Source organism: Carettochelys insculpta, chromosome 10 (assembly GCF_033958435.1).
Source record: "Carettochelys insculpta isolate YL-2023 chromosome 10, ASM3395843v1, whole genome shotgun sequence".
Taxonomy (NCBI): domain Eukaryota; kingdom Metazoa; phylum Chordata; order Testudines; family Carettochelyidae; genus Carettochelys; species Carettochelys insculpta.
In genome coordinates, this window is record NC_134146.1 from 21,014,332 (window position 1) to 21,033,984 (window position 19,653).

Consider the following 19,653-nt stretch of genomic DNA (forward strand, 5'->3'; position numbering starts at 1 on the left):
TTATGTTTGCTGGAGGAGACAGATCCTGGCTCAGACCTACCTCCAAAACACCTCACAGCCCTGCCCCTCCATGGTAGGCATGTCACAGTAACAAGCCAGAGAAACAGTCTATTCTGTGCACTCAGCACAGCCCTCCCTGTCCCCCCAACAGCGGCTGATGTCTCGTCACCTCTGCACACACAGTCCCTGCCCCACCTTCTCATTTATGTCTGTTAGCTGCCGCTTCTCTTTGCTTCCTTTCAGAAGCTGTCTGCAGATTTTTTTATCGTTTCCTTGCAGGAGACGAATTCCATGCCCAAGCAGTGGTGTGGTGTTCCTCTTGGGGGGTGACTTTTTTTTTTCCTCCCCATGAAAGGTGGCCTTTCCCATCAGTGACATTCGTCACAAACCTGTACCACACAAACACAAGTGACCATACTTCCTCCTCTTTTTTTTGTTGACCCATTAAAGATACTGTAAGCCTGCCAAGGGTTCAGGATATCTTCTCTCTCATTCCACCCTCAACTCTCATTATCAATGCTGTTGTCAGAAGAAACAGAGGGCATCAATCTAAATCTACCCTTGTCACAAGGTGCTTACTTGCCTGAACTGCCAGCTGAAAAAGCTGCTCATTTCTTGCTCTACAATTCCAAGTTGACAACTTGCAGGCTGTGGTGGCAAAATATAAAACTTTATACATTAGTTCAGATTTTCAATAAAATGAGCAATTTGGATCTACACCAGATAGAGCAGTTTCTGATTCTAATCACAGAAGGCTAGACAGCCACTAAGGCTTCCTTTCAGTCCCCTTACTCAATGGGGCTGACGACAACTATACTCTCCTAGGGAGCTGCTGTAATCCTGCAAAGAGCGTCAGGATTGCAATCCTCTGACCGTCTCCTGGAAGTATAAAACACACTGTGGAGGGCCTAAGCTTCTTTGTGATGCCATAAGATGACTTTGTCCAGTCCAAGACTTCAGGGCAACTTTGTGACAAAAAGGAAAGTTAATCCTGTGGGAATTCTGCACCAATATGCAGGCACAGAATTCATGTCTTCTGCATGGAAGACAAATAAATCTGCAGACAAAATGATTGAGGGGATGGAGAGGGAAGCTGCCGCTGGCAGAGAGATACTTCAGAATGGAGGTGGGGAGAGACAGGGACTGGGCATGTATGGGTGAGGAGACAGCCATCACTGGGGGTGGGGAGGCAGAGGTGAGTGATCAGAGATCCTGTAAGGAAGGCAGAAGTTCTTATAATTTTCTTCAAAAGTATCTGAGACACCTTTGCAATTCTTTTCATGAGCCCTCAAGTCATCTCTGTAGAATGTCAGGGATGGCGTAACAGCTTCATTTGGTGAAGTGCAATGGTTGTGAAAAGGCGGTATTTCCTCCACATCTAGTGCGAAGTGATCTCTTGCATGAGGGCACGGTGTAGAACTGTTTGCCATTGGTAGTCCGAAGATTGTGAAGAGCCCCCATCCTGGACCATAAAGGAAGAGAGCAGGATCAAACAGTATCCATGCCAGCACTGACAAGTCAGTAACTACCATAATTCTACTCAGGAAGCACCTCGGGGTGGGAAAAGATTGGAAGAGGGAGGTGATGTAACCCTAGACGTATACTGAATCTGTGGAAATATTCTGCCTATTTCCAGTGGAAGAACAGACACTAGGTCATCAATGCCTCGATAGAAAGCTCTGGATTCACTTGAATGTTCAAGGCCTGTTGTCATAGTAACTGTCAGCACTGGCGTTTAACTTTGGTACTCAACTCAGACACCCAAGGGCTAGGACCCAAGTTGACAGTACATATCATGGCTGTTCCTGACAGTACAGGGGCAGCTGGACTCACTTATCTCATCCTGCAGGCCAGAAGAAGTATGGTGTTGGTCAGAATTACTCCTGGTAAAGGAGGAGTCTGCACAAGCCCTAGATTTGTCCCAACTCATGTTTTGGCTTCTCTGCCTTGCTGCATCAGAGCAAGGTGAAAGATCACCTTTCCTCTTGGGTTAAATGCTAAGAGCAGAATGAAGGGTTGCAGACCCGGCAAGTGGCACAAGGTACTACTGGTCAGACAAGGCCATTGGTGCTGAAGTGAATCTCACAGCCTGCTCCAGAAGTACTGCTTCAACTGCAAGTCTCCTGCCACCTGAGTCCCCTTTACGAGCAACTGGCAGGTGGAGCACATCACCAATGGGTCCCTCAGCAACACAATAAGCTCCTCTTCTGGGTGTTGCTGTTGTGGATGGCCCTATACAGAATGAGCAGTGCTTGAATCCTGGTAACATCTGTGATTCCCTTGGCAACTAAATCAACAAGAATACTTAACTGAACCTAAAAAGGCAAAAAAGGGTTTTAGGAAAAAAGTGAAAGTGAGGTGAAGAAACCACAGAGCTCCAACTTTAGCCATTAGTGGTGAGAAGAATATGGTTGCAGAACAGGGTGGGTGCTGCTATACAAAGTTTTCTGGCTCTAGTGCCCAGCCCAACATGGAATACACAGCTTCATCTTTCTAAAAACAAAACAAAAAACATACATACACTGGAGGTAACATACAAGCAAATGCTCACTGGGAGAGGAGGCTGACTGGGTAGAAAAGTAGGTGGTAATAGGGGTAAAAAGGTCTGCGGTGGATCAGTTGATAGGGAAGGGAGACAGTGGGGGTGGGGGGGGAAGAGGGACCCAGGGTGACAGGGTGCCCGCTAGCCCGACATTTTCCTCCCCTGCATGCAACACAATCTGGGAGGTCCACAACAAAGGGGTTCATACATTAAGAGCAAAAGGGACCGTTACGGTGTTCTAGCATGACCTTCTGTGGAACATTCAGACATTTTCTAATCATTCTCATAGCTCTTCTATGAATTGTCTCTCCAATTCAGCAACATTTCTGACCTATCCTTTCCCCACCTTCTTTAGATGAGCCACCCCCACACCAGCTGGTATTAGGCTTTTTCAGCCAATTACTCCCCTATTGCAAGTGAGATTCAGATGGCCTCTGACTGAAAGACTTCCATTCAACCCATCACTACATAAAAGATAGTCAAGTTTCAGATTTTTCCACATTACTGCTAACAAGAACTCAGTTGCACCATTGCTAGTAATGGGAGCTGAAGGCTCTGGATCTGAGCAGAGCTAGATAACATGGTGTTACTGTGATGGAGTGGGGGGAATGCATGTGAGAGTCAGGCTGGATATCTGAGGCAAGCAGCAGCTCCCAGTGGCTAAGGATGACCCTGGAGCTACAACTGGCAGGTAACACCTCTGCCCTGAACAAAGAGGAGGGAGGAGCCGAGCTGGGTTTTGAATCGGGGGCGGCAGTTAGGAAGCTGGGGAAAGAGGAGCTGGAAGGCAGCCAGCCTGAGGAGGGGGAAAGCTACACCCCAGAGGGGCACCCCTCAGGGCCTTCTCCCCAGGACGGGTTGGAAGGACTGTCTCTGGCTGCTGTGCTGTCGCTTCTGTGAGAAACTGGGCATCTGTTGCCTAATAAACCTTCTGTTGTACCTGCTGAGAGAGAGAGTCAATCCTGCCAGCAGATGGGGTGCAGTGCAGGGGGACCCCTGAACCCCATCACAGTTACCAAGGTAGCATTCGATCTACACTAGGGCATCCATTGCATTGTTGCCACAAGTGGAGCTGAACTATCAGTATCTGGAAAGTTTTGGAAGATTTCCCTAGCATAGACAATATGCAAAGTTATCAAAAGCCTAAGTCCCACTGAAATACATGTTCCCACAAACATCCTGCAGTTTAGCCAAGCAGCCATTTGCTTGTATTTGGGTTCTAGGATGGCTTCAAGGTCTCACATCTTCTGGATATACGGAAGGGGCAAGGTGACTGGGAAGATCCCAAAAAAACAAAAATCTATATAGTAAGCCCACATTCTTCTGGTCAAGGTTTTTAAACAAAAAAGGTAAATAAACAAACTAGTTAATTACCAACTGAAGTTATGAGATGGAATTATTGATGGGAAGTTTAGAGCAAACACTAAATCTTTATCATTTATCAAAATACACAGCACCAAAATTCAGATGATCAGAATAAACAAAGACAACAGTGAAAGAGACTTCATGGGATGAAAGCCAGTACGGGGGCAAGTCTCCATGTGTAGCTGAAAACAAGGCTGGTTCTTTTGCTGGGTATTTTCCGCAAATATTTTGCTAACTTAGTTCCAGTGGTCTGCTAGCATAGGCAAAACTGTCTTTTTAACTCAGGCCAGCTCTACGCTATCATTTCCTTTGGTATAACTTACATCACTCAAGGGTGTGAACAAGCCATCCCAAAGAGCAACGTAAATTTCACTAACCAAATCACTAGGAGGACTGTGGAGAGCTTCTCCTAACATAACTACTGCGTCTCGCAGAGGTAGATTTATTGTGCCAACTGGAGAGCTCTGACATCAGCATACAGCTATGCTGATGTCACATTTCTAGTGCAGATTAGCCCTCTATCACACCTCATCTGCGAGAACTGGTAAAGTCGGAAACATGTTGAAAAGCAAAATGACTACGTATGCCGTATTTTAGGAAACGCAGTAAGGCATTAAAGCTCTTAAAGTAGTTTTACACTTTTACAAAAAAAAATTAAATATTGGCAACATTCTTAAAGTAAAGTGAAGACATTCTCATGTCACAACCCAAACATCACAGCTACTTTAAAGCTTCCAGAAAGAAGTTACTCACCGTACTAAAGATGGTTCTTCGAGATGTGTCCCCATGGGTGCTCCACAATAGGTGTCAGGCTCGCCCGGTGCCGCAGATCGGAAACTTTCCAGCAGTTTCTTCTGGATCATGCATGCGCCGGTGCGCGCCGTTCCCTTGCGCGTCCCCGACCACGTGCGCGATCCGGTCCCCGCCAGTTCCTTGACCAACCGCCTCGGATGCTCCTGAAAAACACTAAACAAACAGAGATCCGAAGCGGGGAGGATGGGCGGGTGGTGGAGCACCCACAGGGACACATCTCAAAGAACCATCGTTACTACGGTGAGTAACTTCTCTTTCTTCTATGAGTGTCCCCGTGGGTGCTCCACAATAGGTGGCTACCCAGCAGTAACCCAAGTAAGGAGATGGGTAATCGGTTTATGTGCAGCTTGCCCCCGAAAGGACTGCTGTCGACAGACGGGTGTCCTCTTGGTATACCCAATGTAGTGCATAATGTTTGGCGAAGGTGTCATAGGATGACCAGGTCGCCGCTCTACAGATGTCTTTTAACGCGATGCCCTTGAAAAAGGCTGTTGACGCCGCCACCGCCCTGGTGGAGTGAGCCCTAGGCGGGGCCAGCAAAGGAGTCTTTCGAAGTTTGTAGCACATTTTTATACAGGACACAATGTGCTTCGAGATTCTCTGTGAAGAGAGACCCTCTCCTTTTGACCTGGGAGCGCGAGAGACTAGAAGTCTGTCCGTTTTCCGGAAGGACTTAGTTCTGTCTATGTAGAAGGCCAACGCCCTCCTCACATCCAGGAGATGTAGGCGTGGCTCCTTGCTGGAGCTGTGAGGCTTCGCGTAAAACAAGGGTAAAACTATGGGTTCGTTAAGGTGGAACTCTGAAGAAACTTTCGGAACAAAGGCTGGGTGCAGCCGTAAAGTTACTGCCTCCTTTGAGAATACTGTGCAGGGCGGCGTTGCCATAACTGCTGCGAGCTCACTCACCCTGCGAGCTGACGTAATTGCAAGGAGGAAGGCTGTTTTTATCGTAAGGAGACATAGGGGAACTGTGGCTAATGGTTCAAAAGGTGGACCCGTTAGCGTGCTGAGCACCAAGTCCAAGCTCCACGATGGTGGAAGCGGTTTCTGAGGGGGGTACAGGTTTACCAGCCCCTTCAGGAACCTGGTAACAATGGGATGGGCAAATACCATGGGCCCCTCCTCTGCATGCCGAAAAGCAGATATAGCGGCGAGGTGGACTTTTAGCGAGGATAGGGAAAGCCCGCCCCTCTTGAGGTCCAATAAGTATTCTAGTATTACAGGTATAGGAACGTCAAGGGGAGCTAACTGCTTGGCGGAACACCATGCAGTGAATTGAGTCCATTTCTGCTTGTAGGTCTTCCTGGTGGAGGTCCTTCAGCTACTATCCAGGACTTGTTGTACTCCCTCCGTACATGTGCTTTCTAGGGAGCTGAGCCATGGATTAGCCATGCTTGTAGGTGCAGACCTTGGGGGTGTGGGTGCACTATGGACCCCTGGGCCTGCGTGAGTAGGTCTGGCGCCACCAGAAGGGGAAGCGGTTGGCAGTCCGACATGCACAGAAGCAAGGGGAACCGTTGCTGTCGATCCCACGTTGGGACTACTAGAATCATGCGGGCTCTCTCCCTTCTGGCTTTCTGCAAGACCTTGTGGATGAGCACTGTGGGGGGAAAACGCGTAAAGTAGGGGGCCCTTCCATGAAATCGCAAATGCGTCCCCCAGGGACTCCCGCCCCAATCCTGCCCTGGAGCAGTACTGGGGGCACTTCTTGTTGTGCTGAGTGGCAAACAGGTCGATCTGGGGAAACCCCCATGTGTGAAAGATCGGTCGTAGCAGATCGGAGCGGATCTGCCATTTGTGCGTGAGTGCGAAGCGCCTGCTCAGCTGGTCTGCTTTCACGTTGTGAGTGCCCGGCAAATACGAGGCTTTCAACATTATATTGTTGGCGATGCACCAGTTCCAGAGTCGGACTGCTTCTGCACATAGGGCACGGGATCGGGCTCCTCCTTGTCGATTTATATAAAACATGGTGGAGGTATTGTCTGTCTTGACCCCGACTACTTTGCCCTGTATGTGGTCTCGAAAAAGTGTTTGCAGGCGTTGAACACCGCTCTGAGCTCCAGTATATTTATGTGCAGTGACTGTTCCGCAGGGGACCATAGTCCTTGCGTCACCTTGTCACCGATGTGTGCTCCCCATCCTACGTGGGAAGCGTCGGTAGTAAGAAAAATAGAGATTTGTAGCTGGTGAAAGGGTACCCCTGTTAGCAGGTTCTTGGGGTTTACCCACCAATGCAGGGATCTGCACACCTCTGTCGTGGGCAACACCACCCTGTGGACAGTGTGGGATGCCGGCTTGTAGACGCTCGCCAGCCAATGTTGTAGGCTGCACATATGCAATCTGGCATTCTGCACCACAAACGTCGCCGCCGCCATGTGGCCTAGCAGCTGCAAGCACGTTAAGACCGGCACCGTGGGGCTGTATGTAATGACTTGCACCAGCGAACTGATGGCGCGAAAGCGGGCGTCAGGTAGATACAGCCTTGCTGTAATAGAGTTTATACGTGCCCCTATAAACTCTATGTCTTGTATGGGGTCAGTCTTTGACTTCGCGAGGTTGATGACTAGGCCCAGCGAAGAAAACGTGTCTGCTGTTACGCGTATCATGTGGAGGACCTCTGCCTTCGAGGTCCCTTTCAATAGGCAGTCATCCAGGTATGGGAATATAAATACCCCGTCTGTGCAGGTAGGCTGACACCACTGCCAGGGTTTTGGTAAAGACTCTGGGGGCCGAGGAGAGGTCGAATGGAAGAACCTTGTACTGGAAATGCTCCTTGCCGACCATAAAACGGAGAAAGCGCCTGTGTGCCGGGTGGATCGTTATATGAAAGCAAGCATCTTGTAAGTCGAGGGCTGCAAACCAATCTCCATCGTCCAGTGCCGTAAGTATGGAGGCGACTGTGATCATCCGAAAACGTTGTTTGCGCAAGTACCGGTTGAGGCCCCGAAGATCTAAGATGGGCCTCCAGCCTCTTGTTTTCTTCTCTGTAAGGAAGTAGCGTGAATAAAAGCCTTTCCCCTAGAATTGCTCTGGCACTCTTTCCACCGCCCCTATGAACATAAGATGGTCCACCTCCTGTTTGAGTCTCGCCTCGTGGGAAGCGTCCCTGAGGTGGGGCCTGGGCGGAGGTTTTGGCGGTGGGAGCGACTGGAAGGGGATCGCGTAACCTGTGGCTATGATCTCCAGTGCCCATTTGTCTGCAGTGATCTTTTGCCATTGGTGGTGGACCGGTCGGAGGCGATGATGGAACATTAGCTGGGAATGGCATTGCGCGATGGTAGTGATAGTGCAGCCCTCGACCTGCCCGTCAAACTTGTTGCCTTTGGGCCTGCCCCGAGGATGCGCGGCTTTGTTGAGGACATCGCCTGGGAGTTCTATACTGTTGCTGCTGTTGATGTCGCCCTTGGTCGTAGCCCCGGTGGTACTGAGCACGCTATGGTTGGTACGGGTATCGTCTTTGCTGAGGGTAATACTTTTTCTTCCTATATGGAGGGGTATAAATACCCAGGGTTCTCAGTGTAGCTCTGGAGTCCTTACTGGAGTGGAGGACCAAAGTCAGTTGAGTCTGCAAACAACTTCTGCGTGTCAAAGGGAAGATCCACAATCTTCGCCTGCAGATCCCTCGGGATACCCGATGTCTGGAGCCAGGATTCTCTACGCATGACCACTGCTGTAGCCGTTGAGCGTGCCGCCGTGTCCACCATGTCCAGGGCGATCTGGACTCCCGTCCTCGAAGCCACGTAGCCAGTTTGCACAATCGCCTTTAGCACCAGCTTCTTAGCTTCCGGAAGCAAATCCATGAGAGAAGTAAGCCTGGAGAAATTATCAAAATTATGGTTCGCTAGATGTGCTGCATAGTTTGCCATTCTCAATAGCAGGGTGCAGGAGGAATATACCTTCCTGCCAAACAGCTCTAGCTTCTTGGCATCTTTGTCTGAACCCCCCGATTTGTACTGAGAAGTCTTTGATCTCTGCTGAGACAATTCTACCACCAGTGAGTTTGGTTGTGGGTGACTAAAGAGGAACTCCATGCCCTTCGCCGGGATGAAGTACTTCTTATCCGCTCTCTTGTTTATAGGCGGAGCGGAGGTCAGGGTCTGCCATATGGTAGTGGCTGACTCCATAATGGCTTCGTCGAGCGGGATAGCGATTTTGGATGAAGCTGGGGGTCTCAAATTTTTCAGGAGTTTGTGATGTCTCCCCTGTACCTCTGCCGTTTGGATGCCTTGCATGAAAGCCACCCTTTTAAACAGCTCCTGAAACTGTTTGAGGTCATCCTGGGGAGCAACGTCCCTGGGGGCCGTAGCCTCGTCAGGGGAGGACGAGGAGGAACCACTAGGGTAAACCTCCCTCGAACTCTCAGGTTCTTGCGGCCGATGGTACACCCGCTCACTGGATGCTTGCAAAGGAAAGTCTCCGGGTTCTACAATTAACTCTCCTTGAGATAGCTGTGTTTCCATCCCCGGCCGGGAGTGCCCACAGGGGTATTGGACGGCCGGGGGGGACCTGCCCCCCAGGTGTATGCCTGGGTTCTCTGTGTCCAGCATGATAAGAACGACCATGGCAGCACGGGCCCGGGGATGGAGACCTGGACCACTCTCAGTGTGCGTACCCCCAATGTCTGGGACAGCGAGATCTCCGCAACAATTCAGATAACGGTGAAGCTGGTTTATGATAGTACTCCAAGGGATCCAATCCCAGAAAAGGGCAAAGGTGGCCCAAGCCATGGTGACGTTGGTTGGAGGAACAGAGGAGGCGGCTCTGGATAGGCCGGTGGAGACCCAGATCTTCTGGGTGGCATGTGCAGCATAAGGGGAGGGCTTGTTGATAGCAGTATTGCAGCCCCGTCCGGAGAAGGGCTGCGGTGCCGGGTTTTTGCTCTCGCCTTTCCCCTCCCCTGCGGGGCTGGCACCGCCCCCTCCCGTGCCGGGGATCTTGGCCCCGCTGTCGGCACCGCGCTCGGCCCGCTCAGGTGCGGTGCTGCATGGATAACATCCTCCAGTGCCTGCAGGTTCCGTGCCTGTTGGCCCTGCACCGCTGGCGCCGCAGGGGTCGGTGCCACCTGTGGCGGTGCCGCCGGTTCCGGCGCTTGCCTGGCCGCCGCTCTGAGTGCTGCGCGTGCTGGCTGTTTGGTAATCGGAGGCTCAGCCTCTGCCACGTGCGCTGCTGCGCTGCCGCTCGTTTGAGTATGCGGCTGGGGGCTGTGTGCTATGCCCGTCCCACTCCCTGAGACCGCCGGCAGGGATCGGGCTGGAGAGAGCTTCCTCTGTTTCTGCACCAAGGGGGTGAGGGAAACCGCCTTCCTTTTGTGGAGCCCAGGGGGTCCCTCTGGTTGAGGCCTCTCCGGCAAGTCAGGCTGGAGAGCCTTAACAAACAGGAGCATTTTCAGCCGCATTTCTCTGTCTTTCCTTGCCCTGACTGTGAGCTTAGCACAGTGGGAACACTTCTGGGTAACGTGTGATTCCCCCAGGCACTGAATGCATTTGCTATGCCCATCAGAGGCCGGCATCACTTCGCGGCAGGACTCACACTTTTTAAAGCCTGAAGAGGACATCACGGTGAGTCTTTTTGCTGTTAATAGGGCACTTAGCACTTAATTCGTGCCTGTTTACCCGTCGCGGACACCAGCCTGCAGCGGTAGGAGGCCTACTGGCCTTCCCGTCCACGTGTCTTCTCCGCTCCTCTCTCTCTTTTTATTATTTATTTACTTATTTATTTATTTATTTTTTACTCTCTTGCTTTCTCTCTCTCTTTTTTTTTTTGAAAAGAAAAACAACAATTTACATGTAAAAACTATCTAATCTGACTCTGGCCGTAGCCTGAGCGGATTCCGTCTGCAGCTGATGGTGGTTGAGAAGGAACTGGCGGGGACCGGATCGCGCACGTGGCCGGGGACGCACAAGGTAGCGGTGTGCGCCGGTGCATGCGCGATCCAGGAGAAACTGCTGGAAAGTTTCCGATCTGCGGCGCCAGGCGAGCCCGACACCTATTGTGGAGCACCCACAGGAACACTCGTAGAAGAAAGTTTAGCTTCAAGCAGTATAAGAAATTCAATATAATCCTGACTTTTTGATCTTTTATTTTATAGGTGGTGTAATTTGTGCCTGTATCTAACTTTGGTAAATCAGACAACTCAGTCTAATTTAATAAATGTGGCATTTGCCTCAAACTAGTCATTTTTTCCCCCCACATGTATGAGAAATCTTGACTGAATGCAGAAGTGGAGGGGGGGAAGAGGGGAAGAAAGTGATCTTCCCAATGGGTTTACACATCTGCTGAGCAGTACCCAACACATACAGGTTACCCAAAATAAGCCCATCTCTAATATACATCTTACTAACGTTAAGCCAGACGTGTGAGGCACAGTTAATAACTAGGCTTGTATGCAATTCCAGGCTGTGACTGGAGATGAACAACTCTTTGCTACAAAAGACTAGGAATTCACTCACGGCTCTAGTCTGAAAGCCACATCATCCAATATGGATTTACTGGTACCTTTACAAAAAAGGTCCCCATGACAGCCTATTGCTAGCGAACCATTTTCAGTTTTGACTTCAAAACTGAACACAAGAGGAATAATAATAGTGATAAAAGTAGTAATTTTATTCGCATATTATGGATACAGAAATTAAAGTATTAAATTAAAAAATATTTACGTTTACTCTATTACAATGACAGCTGGCAAAAATCCAGCAATATGTAAAAAAAAAAAAATGAAGGCTGGCTTTTCCCCTTTAGACAAATTACCCTTATTCCTACCTGTGATTTGTCCTGTTCAAGTCTTTTCTTCTGTCTCACTATATCTTCCAGATGATATACTGATCTAGCCACTACTGGATCGATATTGAATAAGTCATGTGAGGTTAGGGAAGTTTCCTGTCGTAACATCCATTTGTAAAAAGGAAGACCAAGGGGAAGATCCACCTGGAAGACAAAGCAGCATAGTTTTTAAAATAACAGTTAATGCAAAAAATCAGTTTCAGTAGTGCAAGTTCTGATATTCATACTTCAGTCAAGACCATACATGAGCAGTGCGTTTTCCAACACATTGTTGGACTAGTAGAGAGTAGTTTGGTTCATGGAAAACACAGTATTTTGGGGAAAGTTTATAGTAGAGATTTTAATATAAAATACATAAAATGTTGAAAGACCTAGGTGTGGTGGTGATTTTTCATCATTTGTTGCTATATCATAAACCTCATGTAATTTTGGGCTAAATACACAGACAAAAATCACAATGTAATCAGAAATTAGGTGCTTCCTCTTCCAGAGAAAGAACTGCTAGAGAGTCACCCTCGAGAGTCCATAGAAAGATTACAATCCATCTTCATTTTAAAATATCACCTGGGATTGAAAGTGCTGAAATTCAAGTTCTCCAAATACGAAGCTATAATCAGATTCACAGCATTACCAAACTTTGTCCTTCTGAATCAAGAGAGTCTAGCAGTGAAGTGTACAATATCGGAATGTCCAAAAAACCATTATACATTAGTTCAATATCAAGATTTCATTCTTACCAATCTGAAATCCATGATAGCCTTGGCCATTAGTTTTCCCAGAAAACGGAACTTCATTTTAACCTTTGCAATGTGAGCTGGTTTAGCTGTTCTACCAAAAGGAAGTGCAAATAGGCCCTGGAGATTATGAATATACTTTGTGCCTTCTTGGCTTCCTGTAGGGTGGAAAAAGGAGGAGGAAGAGGAGCTGAGTACTTACATAATACTATTTTAATTCCAAAGATGAGTTAAAAGAAAAGAGCCTTGTCATTCCGGCCTAAAATTCAGGTTCATTCATATTCATAACAAGTGTTAAGATACACACCCTTTTTAATATGTCCCTAAACCTAAATGTCCCTGTAAGTTTACTTCTTCATTTTCTCAAATAAGTGTTAAACATTCCACCCGGATTTCTAAACATATGAATGTACTTGCAACACAAAAGTCATAAATGACCACTCCTGAGGGTGAATGTCCTGTGACAAACTGGGAAAATTTCTATTATTTCTTATAACTGTTTCCCTGTTCAGGTGTGTACTGCTACCTGCCTAAATTTTGCATGCAGTTTACCAAAGAAGGCTGTAAAAGGGCTGAGATCCCAAGTAGGAATGGTGACACAAAAAACAGACAAGTATCCCACTTGAACGGAGTTAAGATAATAATGGCTGGGCCATCAGTTGGAGGAAGAAGTTACACAACTGGCTCCATCCATTCTAGAATATTTTACTCTTCCTAAAACAAAGCCTAAGATCAAAAAGAACAAAAGACCATAGCAACTAATAATGTGCCCAAAGCAGAAGGGATGAAGGTGAAGAGAGGCCTCAATATGTGTCAGCTAAAACAGCTGGCTATCTGAGACACTCAAAGAGAAGGCTAGAAGGAGGGTAGGCTAGTTCTCTCAATAAGCCAGACCCATTTGAGCTATGGATAAAGAATTGATCTTGAGTAACAGAACGTGCATTCGAATCTCTTATTTTAAATCCACTTCCTAGTACTGCATGCCTTCTGGGCAAAACAAAGTATTTGAAATTGTTTCTCTCTCACTGCAATGGTACACTACCACAGACTTCCACAGAACATTTCACAAGTGCCAACTCCAGTTTCTTCTGTTGCCTTAGTTATAGTTGGTAGCCAGGTGGATGTAACCAAGATCCTAATCAGTGTGAGCCAACTGCAGGAGAGATAAAGGTCTAAAACTTGAAACCTGAGTGGGTGTGGGAGGGGTAGGTATTCACAGACCACTGAGAAGGGACAGAAGTGCAGCTAGCCCAGTAACCATGGCAGGTGACCTTTGACAACCACTTTTTTGGGTAGAAAAACACTTCAAGGTATTAGAACCTGGAAGTCAGGAAGGACAGTTCCTGAAGCAGCTGAAAGTATAGGGATAATCAGGAAACCAGTTACCTTTTGGATTGGATAGAGTTACTTCTTCTCCTCTCCAGAGGCCTAAGTCTGCTCGCTGTAGTTCCTGAGATACAAGTGCATAAAACTCCAGTGTAGGCCCTAGACCTGTGCCAACCTTCAGAGAAAAAAAGGTAATTTTTAATTTAAAAATGTTCTGAATATTAAGTGTGAGATACATAATGTCGTCTTCCTCCAGGAAAAGGCCTATTACCAAAAACTACAAGAAGTCCTGTGGCACCTTATATACTAACAGATATTTTGGAGCATAAGCTTTCATGGGCAAAGACCCGCTTCATCAGATGCAATATAAGTTAGTCTATAAAGGTGCCACAGAACTTCTTGTTGTTTTTGAAGATACAGACTAACTCGACTACCCCGATACTTGTTACCAGTCACTATTGATACATGTGCGGAAATGTAGAAAAAAATCAAACTGAAAAGGGAAACTGACACAGAGTATTTACTACCTCACCTAGTGACCACACTACAGACATACATGTGTACTTAACACAGGATTCTTTTTCCTAATGTCAAAAGTGAACACATTTCTGACTGCTGACCTTGAGTCAGTGACAGTTCATTTGAAATCATATATTTCATCGAGCTATTCAGAGGACAGTGGAAAACCAGTCATATTTGGAAGAGGGAGATATGCATTACGCATGGAGTTTTTTAGCAGCCAGTAATGGGATTGGAAAAATAGTATGACCAAGTTATTCTAGGACAATTACAGCTTTTGTATGAACATTCATTAAAGAGGGCTAATCTGGTCACATAACCATTACTTACTTCATTCTCATACTGGATTTCCAACATAGCTCTTGAACTGCCTAGATCTTGCATCACAGATTCTGCTTGTTTCAACAGCTCTTCTCTGTTCACAGTGCGCTAAAGATAAGAGACAAATGGGCAGAGTTAGTTCTTGAAAATCTCAATTCTTTAGCAAACAAAGCAGTCACAACTGCCGTGCAAGACTTTGGAGTAAAACGCTTGCAAGGTATCTTGATTATTGTAAAGATTTTGACAGTTCCACCTGATAGTCTCTTAATGAAACTACGGAAAATGAGGTCTAGATTAAATAGTAAGAAGGCAGGACTAAAATGGATTTAAAAGACTATACTCAAAGGTTGCCTCTACACGGCAGCATTCTGTCTACAGATATTTCTCGACAAACCTCCAATCGACAGAATGCGTCCACGCCTAATAGAGGCGCCCCCGTCAATGCCCTCTTGTTGTCAGAGGGCCTCCAGCCTGCCCAGCCCTCTGTCAACAGAGCAGCCAACCAGAAGCTCTGCAAACAGGGCTGCCCAGTGAACTGGAAGCCCTATGTCGACAGAGGACCCCCCCCCAAAAGCATCTACACATTTTTTTGTCAACAGAACGTTGACAGAGGCGCTGTACCTCATACGGTCATGACAGAAGTCTTCTGGGAAAAGTGCTGTGTTCTGTCAACAGAATGCGTTTGCAGTGTGGACGGTCCCTGGTCTTGACGACAGAAGGCTACTTCTATCGACAAAACTCCGTAGTGTAGACCCAGCCAAAAAGTAGCTATTAATAGTTTGCTATTAGACTGAAGACTTTGTCCCAGGTTTGTTACCATTCAAATTTTTCCCTAATGGCTTGCATAAAGGAATAGTGTGTAAGTTTATAAAACCTGAGAATGATCTCAAAGTGGGCAGGGTTGCTAGCACTTTGGGGAACAGGAACAGAATTCTGAGTGATCTTGACAGACTAAAGAACTAGTCTGGCAACACTGAAAAATACTAGGAAGATAAAAATGAAAATACACACATACAAAAATGTTATGTTTAAGACCAGGGCTGTAAATGTCCAATTCTACTTGTCATGGAAAAACTCCAGATGAAGCCCTGTGTCCAGTTCTGAATGCCACACTTCAAAAAGAAGCAACAAAATTAGAGTCCAGAAAAAAGAGCGATAAAAAAATTATGAAACCTGACTATAGAGAAAGATTAAATACTGAGCAAGCTCAGTTTTAAAAAGAGAAGATTGTTATCAGATTTGCTCTTCCCCGTCTCCAAATCTGTTAAGGGCTCTTACAAAAAGAAAACAACATTCAATTATTCTCCCCATTTAGAGAAAGTGGGACAAGTAGTAATGGGCTCAATGTGAGGCCAGACAGATTTACGTTACACAGAAAGGAAAAAATACCTTCTCTCACTATACTGGTAGTGAGGCCTTAGAATGGGAAGGTTTCAAGGGAGGTTATGGAATCCTAGCCACTGGAGTTTTAAGAAGAGGTTAGACAAAACACCTCTCAGGGATGGTCTAGGTCAACTTGGTCCTGCTTCAGGAGGATAGGGGTCTGGACTAAACCTCTCAACGTCCCTTCTATCTGCACATTTCTATACTTCTAAATAAAATAATTTGCTCATTAACATGTATTGACAACATATAATCAGGAAAATGTATTCACTGTTGAGCCCCTTATACGAAATTCCTGTTAAAAGTTCTTTCATGTTAAATGCAAACTGGCAGGCCTAAAATTGTAGTATGTGCTAGCAGGGAGTATTCTTGCTCTGGTCCAGAAAAAAATTTAAATCTCAGCCATAGCACTAGGGCACCATGATAGAAATGATCAGCTGACATAAAGCAGCAGAAACGTAGCCCTTCAAAGACTAACACAATGATTTATTTGGTGATGAGCTTTTGCGGGACAGACCTGCTTCTTCAGACCAATTCAGCTGACATTTTACCCATTCAGCATCCTCTTCAGCCTTGAAAAAGGGTAGGGCAGTGGGGTCCCAGTTAATCGTTTTCTGGGGCTGACAAGAACCCTCTATCACGTGGAATGGATTTCCAAGGGAAGATGACCCTAACAGGAGAACTTATTGCTGACAGTTCCCAGATAGATTACTTAAGAGGTGACCTAGTTAAGCCACATTCCTAGTACCCTGTTTCCTTTCTCTAGCGTCCAGGACAATAAGCTACTAGGGTCCGATAGCTTCCTAGGTGGGAGCTAAATATTCAAAGGTATCCCTTTTCTCATTGTGTCTTAGGCTGACAATTATACCCTGCAAAAGAATGCATTACACTGAAGACAAAACATATGTATACCTTTTCTGATGTGTACTATTTATGCCTTTTCAAGATTCAATAGAAAAAACACTGAATCTGGTGGATATAACATGGATAAGCCTCAAAGACTGTGGAAGTGCTTTTACAGCTGTACACGGCATGTATAGGTATACAAGCACATTTTCAACAACAAAATGTACATTCCATAGGCAGGCAATGCCTCCAATTATTAAAAGATCCAAAACAGGCTTGGGAGGTATTAAACAACATATGCCACCTACTCCTGCTTCTCAATAGCAGATATTCAATGAGAATATGCTTCATTCTTTTGGTAGTTTCTAACTCCTACTACTGGCCCTTATCTCAAAACTCCACTTGAGACAGGTACCAGTGCAAATTGATAGAAAGAGTTTAGTATTTACTCAAAATAATGCAAACGCCAAGATCTGCTGGAAATTGTGCAAGATTGATCCACAAGACAAACTAACACATTCATTCTCTTGCAAAAATGGATTTTCACATAAACACTTACTTTTTTCCTGTCTAGTCGTGGTGCCACTCTGCTGTCCTGAGAATCTGACTGATTGATTTCTGGATTGGTATCTAGCAATCTCTGCATTGCTCGATCTCGATCAAAAGCAGTTACATAAAACAGCATTTGCCGAGTGTCAAATGGAAAGAAAAATGGGCTGTGAAAAGTAGGAATTACCATAGTTAGCTTATGCTGGAAACCTGTATTTCTGATCATTTATATAGACTAAATAGGGGTTTCATAATGCCTGGAGCTAGAGAAAGTTAGGGCAGCTGTAACACCCTTTAGAGGTCACCTTTTCTCTTGTAAAGATTACTTCTGAGAACAGAAGACATTAGCGTAAGATCAAGTATTTAAGGAAAGAAACTCTGAAAATAAGTTTTAAAAAGTAACCAGCCATTTGCATTTTTTACATTTCTAACTGAGAGACAACCCCACACACACAGATGCACACTTAACATTACCAACCCCCCCCTTCTTACTATTACCACCATACCTAGTTCACAAGTACAGGAGAGGATTTGTGATTTCACATCATTTGCGAATGTCTCCCATCCCCAAGCCATTCCCTTCCTGCCACCGCCCTGTCCTACCCCCCGCTCCCTCATGTGGCATGTTGCGGGGCAGCAGCAGCAGCTGTCAGGCTCCACATATGCCCAAGGATAGGCGCAGTGGGAGTGTTTATTCTGGGGCCCAGGGATGGACAGAAGAAGCTGCAGGAGTTGCCCTCCCCACCGCCTGCCTTCATCATGGGGTAAGCAGGAATGGCAGCCTGCTCTTCCCTACTGCACCATGTCATGCTGCTCTGCTGGCCCACTGCACTTTGCTTCACCGTGGGCAGTGGGATGTGCTCAGCTTCCCACAACCGCAGAGAGGTGAGGCACAGTAAGCCGGCAGGGCAGCATGGCACAGCAAGATGGAGCAGGCTGCCACTTTCACTGCCCCATGGTGTGTGCAGGGGGGAAGCAGGACAAGGCAGGCACACTGCTTCCCCCCAGCTGCTTCCACCACACCTCGCCCTCAGCCACAACTAATCCCCAGCCCTGCTGCCTGAGGGAAGGCAGAAGCGACCACTGTGTAGTAGGGCCTGCAGAGCCAGGGAGTTGGCCCCAGACCCCACCCCCTTCTCTTGGGACAGAGCTGCCTCCACCATCAGTATTCAAAGATTGTGTCATTCACAGCAATGTCATGCATATATCCCACTGAATGGAGAGCGTTTTCTGTAATATTTTCTAATGAAGTGAAGGTTCTGGATTAGAACCCTGTGAGAATACAAATTACTACCTGCAGATAGAAATTGATATCCATTGATCTGCAGGGCTCTATTTCCAGAAGAAACTGGGGCAAAGGAATGAGGTGCTGCTGGTCCAAGAAGCCAGCATCCTGTGGTGGCAGCTCCTCACAGCCCTCTAGCTGTAATGCCCCAGCTGTATCTCCTATCCGGGGTCATAAAGCCACACATGGTTGGGAGGAGATGCCAGGGCCAGGGTGCTGGCTCCTGAGAGCAACAGCACTATGTTCTATTTGCAGCTCCCGTTGGCCATGGATTGCTGTTCCCAGCCAATGGGAGCTGCAAGTGGAAACGCGGGTATATGAAATGCCAGCAGCCCACCAGGAACTGAGCCTGAAAAAACACACCTCTGGCTTACTTGCCCACTCCTGTCCTAGGAGTAGAGCTCTGCAGACCATTGGGTACCAATTTCTATCTGTGGAGGTCTGCATTCATGGACAGAATTTTCTATCTAGGTAGTGCTCTCTTCAGGATGTTTTAATTTGGAAGACACTTTACTGGTGCTCCAGCTGTACTACTACAACCACCTCGTACTTCAGAGGGACTTTAAGAAACGTGCAGTTAGAGGAAGAGAAGAACTTAAAGCTCATCTTTCAGAGCCTGCAAGGCTAGTAGTATTGAGATAATATTACGTTTTCAAGAGTATGCTCACTCTCATTACCTTCCCGATATACTTTCCATTTTATAATCTAGACCTGAATTTATTTGTTTTTCCTCCCCACAATACACAGAATCAAACTCAGAGCTAGTTTGTGTAACATCAATAATTCTTGTCTGTGGAACATAAAGAGGGAAACATTATTTAGGGTTATGTCAGTCAGGAATTTCAAAATTAATCTGAGGTTTTGTTGTTACCTGTTAAGAATAGCAAAGGTTGCTTCAGTTTCTGTTTATGTTGCTACTTTTAACTCTGTCCCTGTATTTAGTCAACTATGTATTTTCAATAGTTTTAATTTCTTAAGCTTAACCCTAACTCTCGGCATTGACTGATTTCTAAAAAGTGGCTTAGATACAGCATTTTATTTGTTCTTGAGAACATTACACACATTCCTCTATTAACTGCAACTTAATGGATTTTGGTCTAGTTATTTCCTTCTCTCAAAATTTTAAGACCATTTAGGACATCTGAATGACATGTTGCGTTTGACTTTCTGGTTTTCCTTGGAACTTAAAG

At 46.4% G+C, this 19,653-nt stretch overlaps 1 protein-coding gene across 6 annotated transcripts in view; it reads right to left on the reverse strand.

Annotated features, from left to right (window-relative positions):
• Positions 1–19,653, reverse strand: part of TRIP12 (thyroid hormone receptor interactor 12) — a 166,007-nt gene that overhangs the window by 14,441 nt on the left and 131,913 nt on the right. For all 6 annotated transcript variants that reach the window (XM_075004706.1, XM_075004705.1, XM_075004709.1 and 3 more), the window contains 5 exons: positions 17,189–17,345; positions 14,410–14,508; positions 13,621–13,735; positions 12,238–12,392; positions 11,480–11,644 (listed from right to left, as the gene is read on the reverse strand). In XM_075004706.1, coding sequence (XP_074860807.1) covers positions 11,480–11,644; positions 12,238–12,392; positions 13,621–13,735; positions 14,410–14,508; positions 17,189–17,345 — 691 coding nt within the window. The remainder of the gene's footprint in view (positions 1–11,479; positions 11,645–12,237; positions 12,393–13,620; positions 13,736–14,409; positions 14,509–17,188; positions 17,346–19,653) is intronic.